This window comes from Lontra canadensis, unplaced genomic scaffold (assembly GCF_010015895.1).
Source record: "Lontra canadensis isolate GAN:19392208 unplaced genomic scaffold, GSC_riverotter_1.0 scaffold50, whole genome shotgun sequence".
NCBI classification, from domain to species: domain Eukaryota; kingdom Metazoa; phylum Chordata; class Mammalia; order Carnivora; family Mustelidae; genus Lontra; species Lontra canadensis.
Window position 1 is genome coordinate 3,063,758 of NW_022631044.1, and position 19,121 is coordinate 3,082,878.

The following is a 19,121-nucleotide window of genomic DNA, read 5'->3' on the forward strand; positions in this document are numbered from 1 at the left end:
GGCCCTTCACACTCCTTGTGCTGCAGTCCTGGGGGAAGGCTGGTGGGTGGGCCTCTCGGGTCACTGCGGAACCGTGGAGGGAACAGGTGTGAAATGGCTTTGCCAAAGTGAACCCCAAACCCAGTCCAGTGCCCAAGTCCCAGTGACTACTATCTCTAGTACGGAGCGATGGGGAGGTCTGACTCAATGTGTCACTGTGGGTTGACAAGCCCCGGTCGGGAGCAGCTAGCAGTCTGCCTGCTGATGAGCTGCCCAGCCTCTCACCTCTCTCTGTCACATGCAGCCTCCTCACACCCTCCCACTTCCAGGGACGAGGTGAGCCCAGTGACGAATATCAGGTAACCAGGAAGCCACTGCTAGGTCAGTTCCCTGGACCATAGAATGACACAACGCCCATCTCAGGGGCTCGGAGTCTGTCCACAAAGTTCCCTTGCAGAAGAGGCTTCCTGGTCTTGTGGGTGGCCAGAGCGTTTCTCTGGGTGCAGGTTTTCCTGGTGCAATCTTCTTAGAGACCCACCTGCACTTGACACCTTCCCAGTGACTCCATTTCCCCCTCCTCCGGGCTTCTGGAATGGCACAAGGGCCCCACCTTAGCCAGGCAGCTGTGATGAGAGTTGTTGACCCAGCTGCGTCTCTGCTAGCCCACTGTGTCAGCTGGAAGGGGCTGACACAGCAGCAGGGACTGGGGATTTTTAGGTATAGCCAGGGACCCTGGGAACGTCCAGAGGCAGGCCCGGGGCCAGGATCGTCGGGGAGTCAGCCAGGCACTGGGGGAATGAGTGGTACAGGGCACGGATGAGAAACAGGCTTTGGGCCAGGAACAATAGCTGAGAGCCGCAGGTGTGCTGCTGTTCCAGATCCTCTCCTGTCTTAATCACTCTTGTTTGGTGACAGCACTCCACTGGGTCTGGAGCCCAGCAGAGAACACCTGCTGACCCGAGAATAAGTTTCTGTGGGGGCTGGAGACAGTCACACGTGTCTGGTTTATGTGAACCTCACAGTCCGGTTCATTGCTGGAGACAGAGTTATGAATGAACCAGTACACCATCCTGCAACACACGCTCCACTGGGAGTGGGCACGCGTGTGAGAGCCACAGAAGGCTCCATGGAGGGGGTGACATTTGAAGGATATCATGAAAGTGGGTCCCCCCAACAGCCCCAGTCTCTCTGTACAGGCCCAAGTCAGGCTTCAACCCTGGGACTCACAAATCTGCCTTCTGGGAACCCACGGGGTGGCCCAAGGCAGGCTGCACTCCCTAGCAGGAGGTCACACAGCCAACTTCCTCCATCCAAATCCTCCCAGAACCTCACCACTGGCTTCGCCAACATGGCGGGCATGTCCCCTTCTCAGAACATAAGGGAGTGAGATTCCCTCACTGCTCTTTACATGAATGAGGACGGAACTGGGAGAAAGAGGGCTGCGGAGCTTGGGGAAGGGGCTCTTGGGAGTTTCCTGGAAGGTGAGAGGGAACGGGAGGGGAGGAGACAACATCAGTGGCTCAGAGGTCAGGCCCGCCCAGTGCTGGAGCTGGAGCCCATCCGGATCTTGGCGTACACTCCCAGAAGTTCAGGGTTGGTACCAACCCACTTCAGGGCCTTAATGAGGGTGCTCTGGCCGAGGCCTGCCCACCTCCTGCAAGTGCTGACTCTGAACTAGATGTGATCAGTGAGGGAAAAATGACTGTAGCCATCGAGTTCATGGCAAATGCTTGTGTGTATGTGTGTAATTGTTAAAAAACAATTTCTGTGCATTCTTGATTTGGGGACTGTCCTCTATCTTCCCCTCTAGAGAATCTCATGGGATTCCACACTTGGTTTAGAATGAGAAACACCCATGCCAGGCTCACATATGGTAGGAACGTGGTGAATGGATGCTCCTTTAGCTCCTCAAAGTGGCCACTTGGGGGTGGGGCAAAGGGGCTTCCCCAGGCTGGAAGCTGGTGAGCCTTTGGTCCTTGCCTCCCCCTTCCTTCTCCAGCTGATGACAGACACCTGGATGTCATCACATACTCTGTGTCCTCCTCTGTTATTCTCGGACACGGGCTGGGGAGGGTACCTGAGTGGGTCCCCTCTGACTGGGGCTGGACTTGCACCGTGGGCTGGCCTGTACCAGTCCCAGCGATGGATGCAGAAGGGTGAGGCACTGATCCTGCTCGTTGGGCAGGATGCTGGCAGGAGGGAGGGCTGAGCAAGGGCGGGGCTTCCAGAACAAAGGAGAATGGGGAGCCCTGGGGGCCTAGGCTAGGCATCAAAAAGGCTCTGCCGATTGAGCAGGTCAGAGTAGCTGCCTGCCTCCGTGCCCAGCAGTCAGTCGGACAGCTTGCGCCGGGCCGCCTCTGCCTGCCCCAGACGGGCAGCAAACAACACTCTGCTCCGAGAGGCCTTCTTCTCCAGCGTGATTGCGCCCACACTGCTCTGCGCTTTGCTCTACTTGGCGTGGGTCGGTGCTGCAGTTCCAGAGGAGGGCAGAGGGATGGCGGGGAGTGGAGCCAGGAGCCAGGAGGGCCGTCGGGAGCATGCCTTCGTTCCGGAGCCCTTTGATGGATCCAACATAGCCCCACACCTCTGGCTGCACCGCTTCGAGGTCATCAACGACCTCAACCACTGGGACCACGCCACCAAACTCAGGTTCCTGAAAGAGTCTCTCAGGGGAGATGCCCTGGAGGTCTATAGTGGACTCAGCCCCAAGGACCAGGAAGACTACGGTGCTGTGAGAGAGACCCTCCTGAAAGCCTTCGGTGGGCCTGGGGCCACCCGCAGCCACCTGCCCAAGGAGATCGTCTTTGCCAACAGCATGGGTAAGGGCTACTACCTCAAGGGGAAAATTGGCAAGGTGCCTGTGAGGTTCCTGGTGGATTCCGGGGCTCAGGTGTCTGTGGTCCACCCCAGCTTGTGGGAGGAGGTCACGGATGGTGACTTGGACACCCTGCGGCCCTTTGAGAATGTGGTAAAAGTGGCCAATGGGGCTGAAATGAAGATCCTGGGCATCTGGGATACAGTGGTGTCCCTGGGGAAGCTGAAGCTGAAGGCAGAGTTCTTAGTGGCCGATGCCAGTGCTGAAGAAGCCATCATTGGTACTGACGTGCTCCAGGACCACAACGCCGTCCTGGACTTCGAGCATCGCACATGCACCCTGAAGGGGAAGAAGTTCCGCCTCCTGCCTGTTGGAGGGTCCCTGGAAGATGAGTTCGACCTGGAGCTCATAGAGGAGGAGCCCTCCTCGGGGGAGGGGGGACAGGAGCTCTCCTACTGAGAGGCCCCCTTTCCTTTACCCCCCAAACATCGGTGGGAGGACCCACCACAGTTGAAGGGAAGGGCATATAGCCTCAGGGGTCACTGGGTTTTGCCAGCCTTCTGGAACCAACTCTTGCCTCCTCCTCTCCCTCCTCCATGTGCGGGGGCCTTCTTCTGTCCCTGGTCAGGGAGGCTTCCATCTGAGCTGGCACAGGTGAGGGAGAACAGGCTGGCTATCTCAGAGGGAGGGAAGAGTCCTCATAGTGGTCAAGCTGCTATTGGTGGCAAAGATTTAAGACTGGAAGGTTCCAAGATGACTAGAAATGACTGTCTTTCAGAGAGGACTGGGGTACCTCTTCAGATCCCCTGAGAGGTGGCTCAGTCCCTTCCAGCTCCATGCGGTCCTTCTCAGTTGGGCTGGGTCCGGGCTACAAGGTCCTCACAAGCAAGACCCAGCTCTTGTGGGTGAGGGTCACAGCTGCCCTGGGAGTCTCCCCTGCTGGGTCTTCCCACCTACCTGTATGATGTAGTTTCCTTCTGTCATTTGCTCTGAAACTCATTGAGCCTTATGCCCGTAATTCCTTACTTCAAAAACCAATAAAAATTGACTCATGGAAAAAAAAAACACATAATGTGTTGATTGGGGATCAATGGAATGGATGTGAGTGACTGGGTAAAAAGGGGAGAAAATGTCAAAGAGAGGGAAGCTCCTAGGGTTCCGCGGGTGATTAGCCTGGAGATGTAAGAGGATATACACACAGTGCCTGTGTATATGTCTCGGATTTTCTTAGCCTCGATTTCAAATATTTTTACTTATTTCTTCCATAATTCCTCTATACCTGAAAACTACAATATTTTCACACTCAAATTGCCTCTTCTACCCAAAAGTGACCCTAACGTTATTTGTGAGGTACTGATTGGGGACTGGAAATTGATGGTTCTTGTAAACAAGTGGGAAAGTACGTGCATGGCAAATAGCTCTTACAGCAGCCTGGGAGACAGAGGCAGACCGGGCAGGGGGCAGGTATTGACCTGCATGGAGCAGCCCACGGGAGTCTGGAGGACAGAGTTGGGGGGATGGCCGTGGGGGCTCCGGCACCATGAGGACAGCTTCTTCCTGGAGGGACGTGGAGCCTGAGACTAGAGAGACGGGATGGAGTGGGAAGGACATTCCTAGATTTGGGAATGGGGTGTTACTCTTTGTTAGGGGGCTTCCTCATATCAGCTCTAAGTTCCTGTCCATTTGGAACTCAGCAGGCCTGAGTAATGGAAACACTCAGCCAAAAAAGATCTGCAGGGAAACTGAGAGTGCAAAGCCTCAAGAGCTTTAATGGGAGGAAGGGGACATCTTCCTTTCCTGAGGGTGGGATGAGCCTCTCCTGGAAGTTTCTGCCTGGATGTCCCCAAAGGAGAGACAACTAGCTGGGCAGGCACCAAAGGCATGGTGGAGTCGTCTTCCTCAGAAGCCTCTGGGGACTTGAGGCTGGCCGTCCCGCAGCTGCTCTGAGCCCGGGGCCCTTGCTCCCCATTCCGACTCCAGCCGTGATTCTCCTGGAAACTGAGGCCCAGGTGCAGCCCCGCATCTTCATGATTACCGCAGCCCATCCCTAGGCAGCCAAGCACATTAATAGGAATGAGCTCCAGCAGGCTCTGTGCACGGGGGCAGTGGGTGGTGGGTGGTGGGTGGTGGGTGGTGCTGGTGCTGGGTCACGAGGAAGTGTTTTTCAGGGCAAGTGAGGCCTGGAGAGGCCCAGCTGCGGCTGTGGGAGGAGCCGAGAAGGAGGTAGAAGGACAGCAGAAGGGGACGGTCTTCTTGTGCCTCCCAGGTCCCTTTCTCTAGCTCCTGACAAATGTAGGCTTCTCTCCTGGGCCAAACCCTCCCCTGAGGGGACAACCCTGGTGGCACCTCCCTGTGACCTATTTTCTCCAGGTCTGAGGCTCGGAAGGAGGGAGGGTGGGGAGGCGGCCTGGGGATGGGGAATTGGGTGCCCGGCCAGAATTTCAGGGTGACACCCAGGTTGTCCCCTCTCTGCCCTTGCCCACGTGTGGCAGGCTGCTGAGCCCTGTCCTATGGGAACAGGAACAGGGTGACCTGTGGCCCAGTGGCGGAGACGCTCGCTCCTCTGTTCTAAGCCCCGGGGTGGGCCCGGTGGGGGTGGGGGCCCTGTGACTTCCTAAGCACAGGCGCGCAGGAGGAAGGAACCAAAGGACGGCTCTCAGGCGGGAGTGCATGTGAGGTGGTTACAGGTGCAAATGGAGCCTGGGCTGCAGGGGAGTGAACAGCTCTGCTGGGAACGGAGCATCCAGGAGGGAGCCCTGGAGAGCAGCTAGGAAAGGGAGGTCGTGGACCCATCGCAGAGGGCCTGGTGCCTGGGGAAGGGTTCGTGCATGACCTGTGTGCAAGTGCTTAAACCATGGTGGTCGACCAGGAAGAGTCCTCGGGCTCCTGGGCGTCTGATGGAGGCAGCAGCCACAGACAATGCCACTCTGGAAGCCAGGGTGATATCCGGATGTAGGGTCTCAATTTGAGATGATGGAAAGGCAGGGGCATCAAAGTAAAAATTTAATCCCGGCTTCCAGGGAGAATCCGCTGGGAAGAGCAATGAAAGCAGGTTCCTCAGGGTCCCGCGGGGCAGCCAGGCTGGAGAACCTGTGGGCAGCGTCGCAGCTGTATTTACTCCCCCCCACCCCCCACCCCGGTGACTCAAAGGGCAATACCCGGACGGGCAAGAAAGCAGCATCAGTGTCCCCTGGAGCTTATTAGAAACGCAGGCTCTACCCCACCTAGACCTGCAGGAGAACCTCCACCGGGGCGGGTGGGTGTGTGTGGAAAGAACAAAACAACAGAAAGCCCTCTCCAGGTGAAGTTTGGAAAAGCTCTGGCGAAGAACATCTGATCCTCTAGTTACGGGGCAACTTATGGCTCCCACAAGGCCCCCATTTCTCTACGCATGACCACCACAGCCCCAAGAGCTGTTAACTCCCCCAGACTACACTGGATAATTCCTCATGCCCTTATCCCGCATTTATTTTATTTTTAAGCTTTTGTTTTGGAATAATTTCAGACTTTCAGAAAAGTTGCAAGAGCACTGCAAAGGATTTCCATCCGTTTTACCTAGTTCCCTAAATAGTCACTTTTTAAAGATTCTTTTTTAAAAATTTTATTTATTTTATCTTAAATTTATTTGAAGATTTTTATTTATTTGACAGACATCACAAGTAGGCAGAGAGAGAGGAGGAAGCAGGCTCCTCACAGAGCAGAAAGCCTGACGCGGGGCTTGATCCCAAGACCCTGGGACCATGACCTGAGCCGAAGGCAGAGGCTTTAACCCACTGAGCCACCCAGGCGCCCCTGAGATTCTATTTCTTAGGGAGAGACAGATTACAAGCGGGGGGAGGGGCAGAGGGAGAGGCACAAGCAGACGCCCTGCTGAGCACAGAGCCCTCGGCATTAGATCTCATGACCCTGAATCAGGACCTGAGCCAAAATCAAGAGTCAGAAGCTCAACTGCCTGACCACCCAGGCAGCCCCACCCCCAAATATAGTAGCATTTTTATCAGTTAACCTTATTCTCTCATTCTCCCCTGGACTGTATCTACATGTATATGAACTGTTTGAAAATTGCAAATATGCATTTACTTCTAAAGACGTTAGTGTTTATTTCCAAAAAGACAAGGAATTCTTTAAGAAGAAAATTTTTAAGATTTTTTTATTTGAGAGAGAGTGAGAGAGGGAGAAGCAGACTCCCCAGCTGAGCAGGGAGCCTGACTTAGGGCTCGATTCCAGGACCCCGGGGTCATGACCTGAGCCTAAGGCAAAGGCTTAACTGACTGAGCCACCCAGGTGCCCCAGGAATTCTCTTCTACAACCACAATACAGTGATCAAAATCGGGAAACTAACATTGGCATACTACTATTACCTGATCTGCAGACCTTATTACATTTTCCCAGTCATCCCAATAGTGACCTTTAGAGCAAAAGAAACCACTGTTTTCCATCCGGAATTCAGTCCAGCCACCTGCTGCATTTAGTTCCATGTCTCTTTGGCCTCCTTAACCTGAACAAGTCCTCAGTCTGTCTTTGTCTTTCACACCCTTGACATTGATGAAGAGGCCAGGTCAGTGACTTTGTAGAGTGTAAATCTACACTTGGGCGACTGACGCTTTCTTGTGACCAGATTCAGGCTCTGCATTTTGGGCAGGAGCTGGCAGGACAGTGATGATGTGTCCTCCTCTGTTCGCATCACGCTGCCTATTGGTCCCACTACTGGTGATGTTGACTTTCACCAGTTGGTCAAAGGGTCTGCCAGGTTTCTCTACTGCAGACTGTTCTGTCGTGTACAATTAGCCTTTTCGGAGTAGATGCTGTGGGACCGTACGAACAGTCTGTTTCTCGTCGGACTTACTCACTGGATCCATTGATGATCCTTACCAGCCAATGGCGATTTTCTAGTTCTACTCCCCGTGTGTACTAACTGGCACTCAATTCTGAGCTTTCCCTTCCTGTTTGTTTATTCATTGGATTTAAATTAATTTACTTAAGTAGGCTCCACACCCCGCATAGAGTCCAATGCAGGGCTTGAATTCACAACCCTGAGATCAAGACCTGAGCTGAGACCAAGAGCTGGACACTCTGCTGACTGAGCCAGCCAGGCCTCCCGCCTTCCTGCTGGTTATTCGTGTCCCCGTACACTCGGACCCTTCTTGTATTCAGTGAGTGATGCTCTTTTACTACCATTATTTTGATACCGATGTTTTAGATTTGGTCTTGGGAGCCGCTTCAGACTGGCTTCCGTCTTCTCAGGCCATGTCGCCGTCATAATTTGAGCCCTTCCTTTCTGTCATGAGATGTTTCGGCTTCATCTGTATCTTCCTTGGACCAGCCTTGGGATCGGCCATTTCTCCAAGGAACCTGGTTCCTTCTAGTGGAATCTGATATTTAGAAACCAGGATCTGGTGTTTGGCCTGTTCATTGTTACTGGGGTGTCCTTACATCACTGGTGTGGTCAGATCTAAGAAAAAAACACCTGCTTCGTCCATTTATGTTTCTACATCTGTCTCTCTGTGTATTAACAGTAAGTTCATACTGATCCTTCCAACTCCAACCCAGGACAATAGGGTTTTTTCTAACCTTCTCCCTTTCCATCTTCGCAGCTTCTTTCTCCAACGGGAAATCTAGCTCCAGGTGACTTATCTGCTCAGTCTCTGCATACCCAGAAAGTAGTTTCAGAATTGCTAACCCTGTGCCTATGAAACACAAACACACGAGCAACCACTTATTAATCACCTACTCAATGGGAAGTGTGGGTGGTCCTTGGCAGCAAATGAGAAGAAAAAGAAATGATGAAATCTGACCACAGTCATCTTAAGGAGAGCCAAGGCTCCCAGGTGTGTAAAGCCCTGGGTGCCAGCGTGAAGGTTTTAGTTTGTCTTGAGGACACAAGGTGCTCGTCAGGCAAGCAGCTGGAGTCAGAGAGACTCGAGGTCATAAATCTTTCTCCTGCGGCAGTGCTGAGGCCGTGGCCGGCCTCTGTGCCCCATGGTGGTGACCTGGCCTGCCCACCTGGTCCTCCGCCACTGAAGAGACACCGAGGCGGCTGTCAGCTGATGCCACCACACGTTCTAGTCCCTTCAGTCACTGTGAGATTCAGGGCCCACTCTTGCCAAGCAATCCCGGTAATGCAGGTGCCTTCACTGGCCAGGCCACCAGGAGGGCAAACTCTGGTCAGGCCTTCACCCCCTCTCCTGGCAGTTCTGGTCCTCATTAGGGGTTCGCATATTGGCTCTCAACTTCTGACTGCTCGGATACCATGGGCCAGCTTTCCTGAAGCCTGGACGGGGGCACTTCTCCAGGGCACAGGCTGTCGTGGGACTTGTCTGGGGCCAGCCTTGCCCTGCCTCACTTCTCTGGGCTCCTGTTAGAGCATCTTCCTGCCCTAGGAAGTGTGTGAGAGCTGAGCTGTGCCCTCTGGGGATCTGCAGTCTGAGGAAGGAGGCAGCCCTGCAAAGGGACCCCAGGCCTTAGAGCAGCCCAGCACTGTGCCCCCTCCCCACTACCCTCTGCATGGGGCCAGGAAGGGCTCCAGAGAGTGGATCTTTAAGCTGAAGACAAGTGGTTATTTCCCAAGAAGAAGCGGGGGACAGGGGGAGAGGTAGGAAGGGGAGACCGGTGGGGCTGGCTAGTGGGGTGATTGGGGGTGGGGAGAGACAGAAGGCCAGTGTGGAGGGTCTTGTATGACTTTTGAGGTGACTCCAGAAGGCCAGAGATAATTGATGGTGGATTTTTTCAGCTTTAAGATGCACTCCATTAAAAAGTACACTATCAATTTATTTTAAAGTTTAAAGTTACAGGTTTATCTTAAAGTGTATGAGGAAAAATTATACATATACTAATAGCTTGTCCTTTTGTGAACATTTTGGGTGCACTGGGCCCAAAGTAGATAAAACTGTGACTCCACCATCCATAAGCCAGAGGAAGAGGCAGTACGATGATTGGGCAATGGGCATATAGGCCAAAATTTTGGAAGCAGTATGCAAATGACTGAAATTTGGGAAATACGTTGATAGGTTTCTCCTCATTAGAATGTAAGCTCCAGAAAAGAGCTCTTTTGTGCCCAAATCCCCAGCAGGCTTGGTGCATATCTGGGCCTTGATAAACAGTTGTTGAAAGACTTGACAGTGATTGAATGAGCAAGGTAGTGACTCCACAGGTGTCCCTCCTAAGTGACATCAGGAGTGACCTCAGCCGTAGATCAGACAATATGAAGGAAGGCTGAAATTTCTCTTGAAGATCATCCACTTGGGTTCTCTGACACAGCACAGAAGCTTTGTGGGGAGAGGGGCAACAAGTCATGGACACCCCGTGCACCGTTATCATGGAGAGGACCATGTCCCTGGTCACGTGATCCCTTTAGGCTACGTAGCTGTGCTGCTTTCTGCCACACGCAGGAGCATGAACAGCCAGGGCCTCAGGTCTTACCTTCCAAGGGACACCAGGCAGCCCTTCCCTGGGATGTCTTGACACCTTCGGGGCCACTGAGTGGTGTGTTGGTGCCTGTTCTCTCCAGGACTATCCAGCCACCATATCTTCCTCATCCCCTCCCTTGCGTTGGAGCCCACCCTGCACCTCCCTGGCTGGGGCATTCAAATAGATTTTTTTTTTTTTTAATTTGACAGGTCACAAGTAGGCAGAGAGGGGCAGGGAGGCCGAGCGGGGCTCAATCCCAGGACCCTGAGATCATGACCTGAACTGAAGGCAGAGGCTTAACCCACTGAGCCACCCTGGCGCCCCTCGAATAAAATCTCATTGCGGGTTTAGACAGGTACAGAAGTACCATGTCTTCTGGTCAACGCTGGCTGGTAGCCCAGGACCAGAAGCAAACCCTAAAAGGCTAAATTACTTGTCTGAAATGGAAGAGTCGGGGCAAGAATCTAGAGAAAAAGCCCACACGTTGGTGTTTTCGTGTCCCGCGCTGATGTGCATTCCAGGCATAAGACTGGATGGAAAGGGGTTGTCTGCAGGGGAGGGGCGTCTGCGCTGGCTGGGGTGCAGGCTGAAGAGCCTGACAAGCAGCCTTGGTGGTGAAGGGGGACCAGTTCCCGAGGTAACGGGTGGTTTCGCCCCTCAGGGAACACTTGACAATGTCTGAAGACCTTTCTGGTTGTCACAGATTTCAGGGAGGTGGGGGGGAGAAGGGGGGTGCCGCTGGTGTCTAGGGGGTAGAGAGAGGCCAGGGATGCAGCTCAGCCTCCCACAGTGCACGGGGCGGCCCCCCAACAGGGAACTCGCCAGCCCTGAATGTCAACAGCAGTCAAGGCTGAGGAACTGGTCTGAGGTAACTCATAGTTTGCTGATTTGGCAATTTCTAAGTCTTTTTTTTTTTTTTTAAGATTTTTATTTATTTATTTGACAGACAGAGATCACAACTAGACAGAGAGGCAGGCAGAGAGAGAGGAAGGGAAGCAGGCTCGCTGCTGAGCAGAGAGCCCGATGCGGGACTCGATCCCAGGACCTTGAGATCATGACCTGAGCTGAAGGCAGTGGCTTAACCCACTGAACCACCCAGGCGCCCATAAGTCTTAAAAAACTTCTGGAATGTAGGTTTTATCGCCATTTAACAGGTGGGGAAACTGACATTAGGGGAGTTCCGTTGGCTCAGCCTTGCTCAATGGTAGATGGCTGAATTGGGAGTGTAAGCCTGCCTGCCTTCAGAATGTGCAGTCCACACAGAGATTTGGTAAGAATGAATTTGTTTTCATCTATTATAAATAGACCCAGGAAGACAAAGTGGGTGGAAACGAATTTGGAAAGTGGAAATGTTCAACAAATGGGCCTTGGTGAACTAAGCAATATGTAAAGTATTTGTAAAACTTTTGAACATGTTCACTGTGGTTGGACACCGTTCAATTTATGAAAATTAAAAATCTATAAAAATTACCAAATGAGTAGAAGAGACGTGATTGGCTGAGAATGAACTTGGGAGGTAGAACTCCCCGAAAACCGCCCCCGAATTCAGGGTCCTTTAGTTACTTCATTGCTTGGTTAATTTGTCATTGTTTACATTCCTTTTAGTAATTGTTCTTGTTGTTTTTACAAATACAGCGTGTGCTCATTACAGGAAAACCAGAAAATTAGGTCAACCCAAAAATAGATAAAGAAACTTCTTGAAGAACCTTCTACCTAGTCACCCTCCCAAGGTCAAACATGGCCCATTTTCCCAGGACTTTTTCTATGGACATTTATATGGGTGTCTTTTTCTTCATCCTTTCACTCCCTCTGTTGTTTTTTCTTTCTTCCTTTTTAGCAAAAATTTCAGCAAAAAATTTAGTTTTCTTCCTTTTTAGAAAAAAAAAATTTCTTTCTTCCTTTTTAGTACTTTCTCCTCGTAAACTTCCATACTTTATGTAACTAATGCCCTATTTAGGACATGCAGATTGTTTTCAGCATGTTGCTGTTACGAACCTCACCTTACAGTGAAGAAAAGGAAGGGATTCCAGCCACACACACCACAGATCTCACAGCCATGATGTCAGATGAAAGAAGACAGACCCAAACATGGCCAGTGTGAGTCCACGCACATAACCTAAAACCAACAGGCAAACTCAGCCACTGTGCGTAGAGATGCACAGTCAGGAGGCAAGGGAAGATATGCGATTATGACAGACAAGGGGCAGCCAGGATGGTGCATAAGGAAGGTCATCTGGGGACACGTGGGGGCCAGCAGTGTCTTGATTCGTGACTGGGTGGGGCTGGTGTGGGTATTTACTTTGCAATAACTCACTAGGCAGAATGTGGATGGTCTACGCAACTTCATCTGTGTGCATGGCATTTCACAAAACACTTTTAAAAATGAGCAGAATTAAGATAAGTGGCAGAAATATTAAGTAGAAATTTAAAGATTTTTTTTTTTTTAATTTACTTGACAGAGAACACAACTAGGCAGAGAGAGAGGAGGAAGCAGGCTCCCTGCTGAGCAGAGAGCCCGACGCGGGGCTCGATCCCAGGACCCTGGGATCATGGACCTGAGCCGAAGGCAGAGGCTTTAACCCACTGAGCCACCCAGGCACCCCTATTAAGTAGAAATTTAAAAGAGGGCAAAACTATTCTGAAATTTAAGCAAAATACTTCATGCACAAAAAGATGCATTCTGCCTCCATACTACTTCAAAATCCCAATTTTTGAAAAATGTGGACTATATTTTTATTTTTATTTTATTTAAATTCAATTAGCCAACATAGAGCACATCATTAGTTTCAGAGGTAGAGTTCAGTTAACCATCAGTTGCATAGAACACCCAGTGCTCCTCACATCACATGCCCTCCTTCTTGCCTGTCACCCGGTCATCCCGCCTCCCCACCTACCTCCCCTCCAGAGGCCCTCAGTTCATTTCCCAGCATCCAGAGTCTCTCAAGGTTTGTCTCCCTCTCTGATTTCTTCCCATTCAGTTTTCCCTCTCTTCCCCTATGATCCTCTGCACGATTTCTTATTTTTGTGGACTGTATTTTTAGACCAAATTGTCCTTTGGGCTGAAGTGTGTCTCCTCCCCTGTTCTCATCCAGATTGTTTCCTATCAAATTGCTTTTGTTTGTGCCAAGTCATGTGGATTATTCTAAAGCCCAGGTATTTTTCGGGGCCCTCTGGCCTGCCTGCCTACAACTCTGCCAGTGTTAAGGTCCTTCATTTGTAATAAACGCCTCACTGGCTGGCTTTCACCGTCGGCCCTCTGGGGTACATGACACTGGAGTCATCGTCCTGCCTCAGCTGTGAGCCTGAAGTCTGTCTCTTGTTTGTGTTCACTCATTTACTCACTTGTCCATCTGTCTACCAGCGTGGATGGCTGAACATCCCGTGTGCTGGGCATGGTTCTAGGCACTGGGGCAGCACTGTTCTGGAGAGTTCTGTCTCTGCTCTTACAGAGCCCCCTTTTAACATCAAACAGACAAAACAGAATGTCCTGTGATGAGAAGAAATGAGTCAGGATGAGAGGGAGAGTGGGTAGAAAGTGAGGAGCGTTGTGTAGTTTGTACAGAGGGGGTCGGGGGACCTTGTTGGCATGGTGACCTCTATGCAGAGACCTGAGCGGAGCAAGGAAAAAAGCCATGGAGGTGTTGGGGGTGGGCATTCTGGGCAGGAGTAGCAGCAAGTGCAAAGGCCCTGGGTGTTCAGGGAGCAGTCCATGGTGTGGGGTGGTAGGACCGGAGGTCCAGGAGGATGGCCAAGGCCAGCTCAGGTGGGGACTTGCCACTGAAGAGATCTAACATTATGCTGAGAGATGGAGTTCCACAGGTATATTTTATCCTGAGGAAGGCTGGGGTCTGATGGCTGTTTAAAAAGGATAATAGAGGGAGGGGGGCCTGGGTGGCTCAGTCGGTTAAGCGTCTGACTCTTGATTTCAGCTGAGGTGGTGACTTCAGGGTGGCAGGATCAAGCCCCGCACAGGGCTCCACTTTGAGTGTGGAGCCCGCTTAACACTCTTTCTCTCTCCCTTTGTCTCTGCCCCTCTGCCCCTCTAAAAAGATAGGTGTATGGGGGGGTTCCTGGGGACAGAGAGGGGAGAGACCAGCTTCCTGTGACTTAGGGGCTTCACTCTGTGGTGGCCCCTTCACTCTGGAGACTTTCCACTGAGCCCCCTTCTCTCTCTGAGCCATGGCAATGGGTGGCACTCCCCTCTGGGACTGGCAGGTCCATAGCCAAGGACGGGGGCGTGCGCTCATCTCTGAAAAATGCATCTTGTCTGAGATGCCCCCTCACTTTAGCTGTCAAGTTTTGGATCCTGATTCTGTTAGGCAATCAGGGTGTCATCTTACCACCTTGGGGTCACCCTCAGACGTGGGGAATGTGCCATCCATACCCCAGTCCAAATTAGTGTATTTATGTTGACTAGGACAGGATGCCTTCCAGTAGCTAGGCCAGTGTCCACTAATCTAATCTCATGGGACCGCAAGTTATTTATTTATTTATTTATTTATAAAGATGGTACTTATTTTAGAATGAAAGAGAGAGCAAGCACAAGTGGGTGGCAGAAGGAAAGGGAGAAGCAGACTCCCCGCTGAGCAGAGAGTCCAATTCAGGGCTCCATCCCAGGGCCCTGGGATCATGACCTGAGCCGAAGGCAGATACTGAACAGACTGAGCCACCCAGGCGCCCCAGGGACCACAAATAATTTATTAATACCAGAATTTGCAAGTGATATTCTCTTTATACAACAGAGCAGAGTCCAGGCTAGTTCCGTGAAAATAATATTCTCATTTACTTACAATCTGATAAACTTTCTTGAGTTGGGGAGAAAGGGTGGTGTTCCTTCTGATTCTGACAGGTGACTCAGACCCAGGCCAGCTCTGCTGCTGCCCCTGGCCTCTGTGGAAACCCCCAGAGGAGCCCCAGTTCCTCTAGACAAGTAGGGATTACTTTCAGCCCTGAGGCAGCTCCCTTCTATTCTTTGGCAAGTTTATTTCCACTGCTTTAAACAACTCCACACTCGCCTTCCCTCTCCATGCTCTCGACCCTAGTTACCTTCCCCTTGCTTAGCCAAGCTCACTACCCTCTGCTGCCAAAGAAGGGACCAGAGTGTTTTTTTGTTTTAACACACAGGCTGCCCTCTTTACAATTGTGTTCTTGTTCTCGACAAAGGTGATTCTGAAATGACTTCTAAAATTATGTATCTTAAAATAGAAGAAATTTTAAATAAAAATCAAGGTCAAGAAAAGGAGTAGGGGGAATTTAAACACACACACACACACACACACCCCACACACACAAATCAGGGTCTCACATAATTACTAACGGTGAGGTGTGAATTTGGCTCTGAGCTTCCTGGCAGCCTAAGCAATAACAGAAAGGTGACCCATTTAATGATTCACTTTTTCCTGAGGAAACACACACCCATTCTTCAGGGAAAGCGATGGGATTCCTGCTCTGAGTTCCAGACAAGTAGTTTCACCCACCATTGAGGGTTGTAAGCATGGTAAAGAGGAAGCAGTGCCCCACCCGAGTCCTCTCCTGGTCCTCTGTCTCCATTGATGACTCTTCTGGGCCCCATGCTCTTCCATGTCCTGTGCTGGTCTGTGCTTGCCCCGCAGCTGCCTTAACCAATGGTTTTCATTGCAAAGTTGAAGAGAATTGTCATAACCTCTTGGTTTATACTTGAAACGTGGGGTCTCTGTTGACTGGCCAGGGCTCTGGTGACTGTTGTTCTGAATTTGCTGTTGGAAAGACACATGCAAACACTGGGACCCAAGGCACCTCCCGCTCTTCTGAGGAGATGTCTACAAAATGGAGGCATTTTAGCTAGGGGATCTCTGGCTTCGCCAGCCCTGTACTTCCTGGTTTCTCTTTGAGAGGTTCTGAGCTGCTTTGCCAGGATGGAGGGGTTTTAGGATTTGTGTTTTCACTTTTTGAACAGCAAGCAGGTGAGGTGCCACCTGAACAAAACACCCCTTTCCCCACCTTTGGCCACAGTCCATCCCTGAGTCACCCTCTTGTCTCTCCTCCTGTCATTTTAACCACTTCCTGCTTGCCCTTCGTTGTCTAAATTGCATGGTCAGAATGACATATTTGAACACTTCCCTGCCATCTCATGTAATTTTCCCTTCCAGGCTGATTTCTTTTCAGAATGTTGGAATTTTTTCTTCTGGAGACTTAAGATACATTTCTGACTGTGGTAGTAAAATAATGATTGCTCATATGTATTGAATGCTCCCGAAAGTCAGGCACCGGGCTGGGCTCTTTCCATCTCCTCTCTCACTTAATCCTCCCAACAGCCCCAGGAGATAGATATTATTATTATCCTCCTTTTTCAAAATGGGGAAATGGAGCCCAAGACCAGTGGCCCCAGCTCACCCGGAGTATAGTGGGTGGATCTGGCACTGGGCCTTGGATCAGTCTGACCAGAGTCTGTGTGCTTGCCCGTCACCCAGGACTCCCTTCTGGGGTATCTCCGAGGATGTCTCATTCCACTGTCGATCAGGATCAGTGCCAGCGCCGTGATAACAGCATCTTCTCCCTTCTGGGCGATGGGAATATCAGCAAGGCAAGATTTTGTCAGACGTTTTTAAACTAAATGACCTTCCCAGCAGATGGTTTGGGTCTCTCAGCCCTACTGGCCGCTAGGCAGGTTGGGGGACAGCCCCCAGGTGCTACCCAGCCTGGCATCTGGGTGACCAACAGGGTTGGTTGGGCTGGTGTTTCTCCCTTTTCCTCTGTCCCCTAGGCCCTCCCAGGTGTCTCCTCTCCCAGGCCCATGGCTTCCTTGAAGGTAGACCTATTCCGGACACAGCTCCCTACCGTGGGTGTCACCACTCACCTTTGCCCCCAGGTGAGGCTAAGAGTGTCCTAGGAAAGCCTCCTCTCTCTTCCCTCAGGGCCTTGGTGAACCTCTCCAGCCCTGAGTCCCCAGTCACCAGCTCCATCCTGGCCTTGGGGCCACACCGTTTGCTCTGCACTGGCTCTGGCATCCATTGTCCCATGAAATCCTCAGCCTGTCTTTACCAGTCCTCGGCCTGTCTTTACCAGAGATGTTGTGTTCATGCACAGGGAGGTCAGACCCCAGAAGCTGCAGCCTGGCAGAGCCTGTCCTCCTGTCTGCTGAAAGCAGACTGTCAGTGTCTGTCATTTGCCTGTCATTTGCCTCCATCACGCAGCTGCTTTTTCCTCTGGGAAAATGTCCACCCCTCGTCAGCAGTGAGAGGTCTCATCTGCTTTGTGTAGTCCCTAAAAGAACGTTCCATGAATTCTACGTGGGGCAGAGTGGCCACCCAGTCAGTGCCAAGCCCAGAACAACACTTCCTGCGGAGTCCCTGCCGGGGCGGGGGGGTGGGGGGCCCTTGGCCGCCCTTAATGAATGTGAATGTTAAGCCGGATGCCCTTAATGAATGTGAAGGCCCAAGTGGGCAACGGGAACGAGAGGCTCTTGTTCCAGAGACGCTTGGCAGAAAGCCTTGCTGTGTCCCTCTTTGTCTAGGTCTTGGTGACATCTAAGAAGTGGGCCGAAGTGTCACTGGATTCAAGGGAACGCCAAGGCTACATGCAAGTGTGTTAAGTAAATACTGGCTGACTGAAATGATGTCCCAGGGCCCCCAGCCCAGAAGACGTGGTGGAGAGAGAATGTCTTCAAGTCCCGTAAGAAGGTCTTCCTCAGCAGCATGCTGGGTTCTTGTCACCAGAGCCCCAGGAGGTTCAGGAGTCGGGGACCCCCCCTCAGAATGGACGGAGAGGAGCGTGAAGATGGAAGTGAGGACGGCGACTCAGCGATGGCGGCCCCGCTGTTGTCTCGTGTGTTCCCAGTTTCTACCTCATCCCCTGGACCGTAAGGTCCCTTCATGGAAACTAGATCACTGTGTCCAAAGGCTTGGAAAAGAAAAGATGCCAAATATGGAAAACCGATTAGGGGTAGGCACCGCTCTTACAAAAATGGAGGCAAAGGAGTGTGGGCTCTGGAGTCCAAGTCCCCCAGCGCCGTGGACTCCGGGCCAAACACCTTGCCTCCCACTGCCCGTGTCCCCCACCCCCCAGAGATGGGGCTGATGACCGCAGTCACCCCCAGAGCTGACATTGGGGCTCCTGGAGGCGCTGAGGCAGAGCCCCCAGGGGGCATGAGCTGACCATCAGGGTGACGTGGATCCGGACGGCAGAAGCGAGGCCACTTCCTCGGGCTCCTGTGAACAAGCAAAGTCAGGAAACCTTGGGAGTAAGATTTGTCACTGTGCGGGGGAGGCTGTCTGTGCGAGCTGCCTGGGTGATTATCTGCAGCCCTGAGCTTCCTGTCGTCGCCCCAGCAAACGGGGACTGGCGCTGGCCCCTCGCGCCTTCCACCCCTGCTGTGGACCGTGCACTCTCCGGTGGGTTTGCTCTAGAGCCTGTCCACGGAGGTCCTCAACTGGCCTGGCATGTGGCCCCTGCTTTTGAGAGAAAGCAGAAGAGCAAGGCTACTTTTCCCAAGTAGAAGGACCAGAAAGACCCATTTTTAATAAGCCCCGCGGGCTGCAGACCATCCTAACTTAAACCACTTCTTAGGTGGTTTTAAGAATGAGAGGTAGTCAAGAAGGAGAAAGCCCCCCTTTTCTCTCCTCTTGACTCTGAACAAGTGCTTTCTTGAGAGAGCAAGAAGAGGCCATTGAGGGGGCGCTGGGCTCAGAGGCTTGCGGGGCAGGGTCTGAGGGGCAGAGCCAGTGGGTGACCCTAGAAAGTGGCATCAGAGGGCAGGGTTTTGTGATCTGTCCCTATGTGTGTCCCTCTGCCCTACGACAGAGCCAGGCTCAATTTTGTTAAATGAGTGAATGTAAATTAACCAAATGGGTTCATATGTGAAATAACCAACCCCCTAAAGCAGGTGCCTTCTCTCCTCTCGATCACATGCGTCCTTCACAGTTGGCTGTCCTCCCTGCACGCA

At 51.9% G+C, this 19,121-nt stretch overlaps 1 protein-coding gene across 1 annotated transcript; it reads left to right on the plus strand.

The window, feature by feature from the left end:
• Nucleotides 1-2,319: 2,319 nt before the first annotated feature.
• Nucleotides 2,320-3,859, plus strand: ASPRV1 (aspartic peptidase retroviral like 1). The gene has a single exon (XM_032873603.1). The coding sequence runs from the start codon at nt 2,474-2,476 to the stop codon at nt 3,251-3,253; it is 780 nt and encodes a 259-aa protein (XP_032729494.1). The 5' UTR covers nt 2,320-2,473; the 3' UTR covers nt 3,254-3,859.
• The last annotated feature ends 15,262 nt before the right edge of the window (nt 3,860-19,121 follow it).

Coding starts and splice junctions, on each gene's coding strand:
- ASPRV1 (XM_032873603.1), top strand. CDS start 2,474: ATGGCGGGGAGTGGAGCCAGGAGCCAGGAGGGCCGTCGGGAGCATGCC.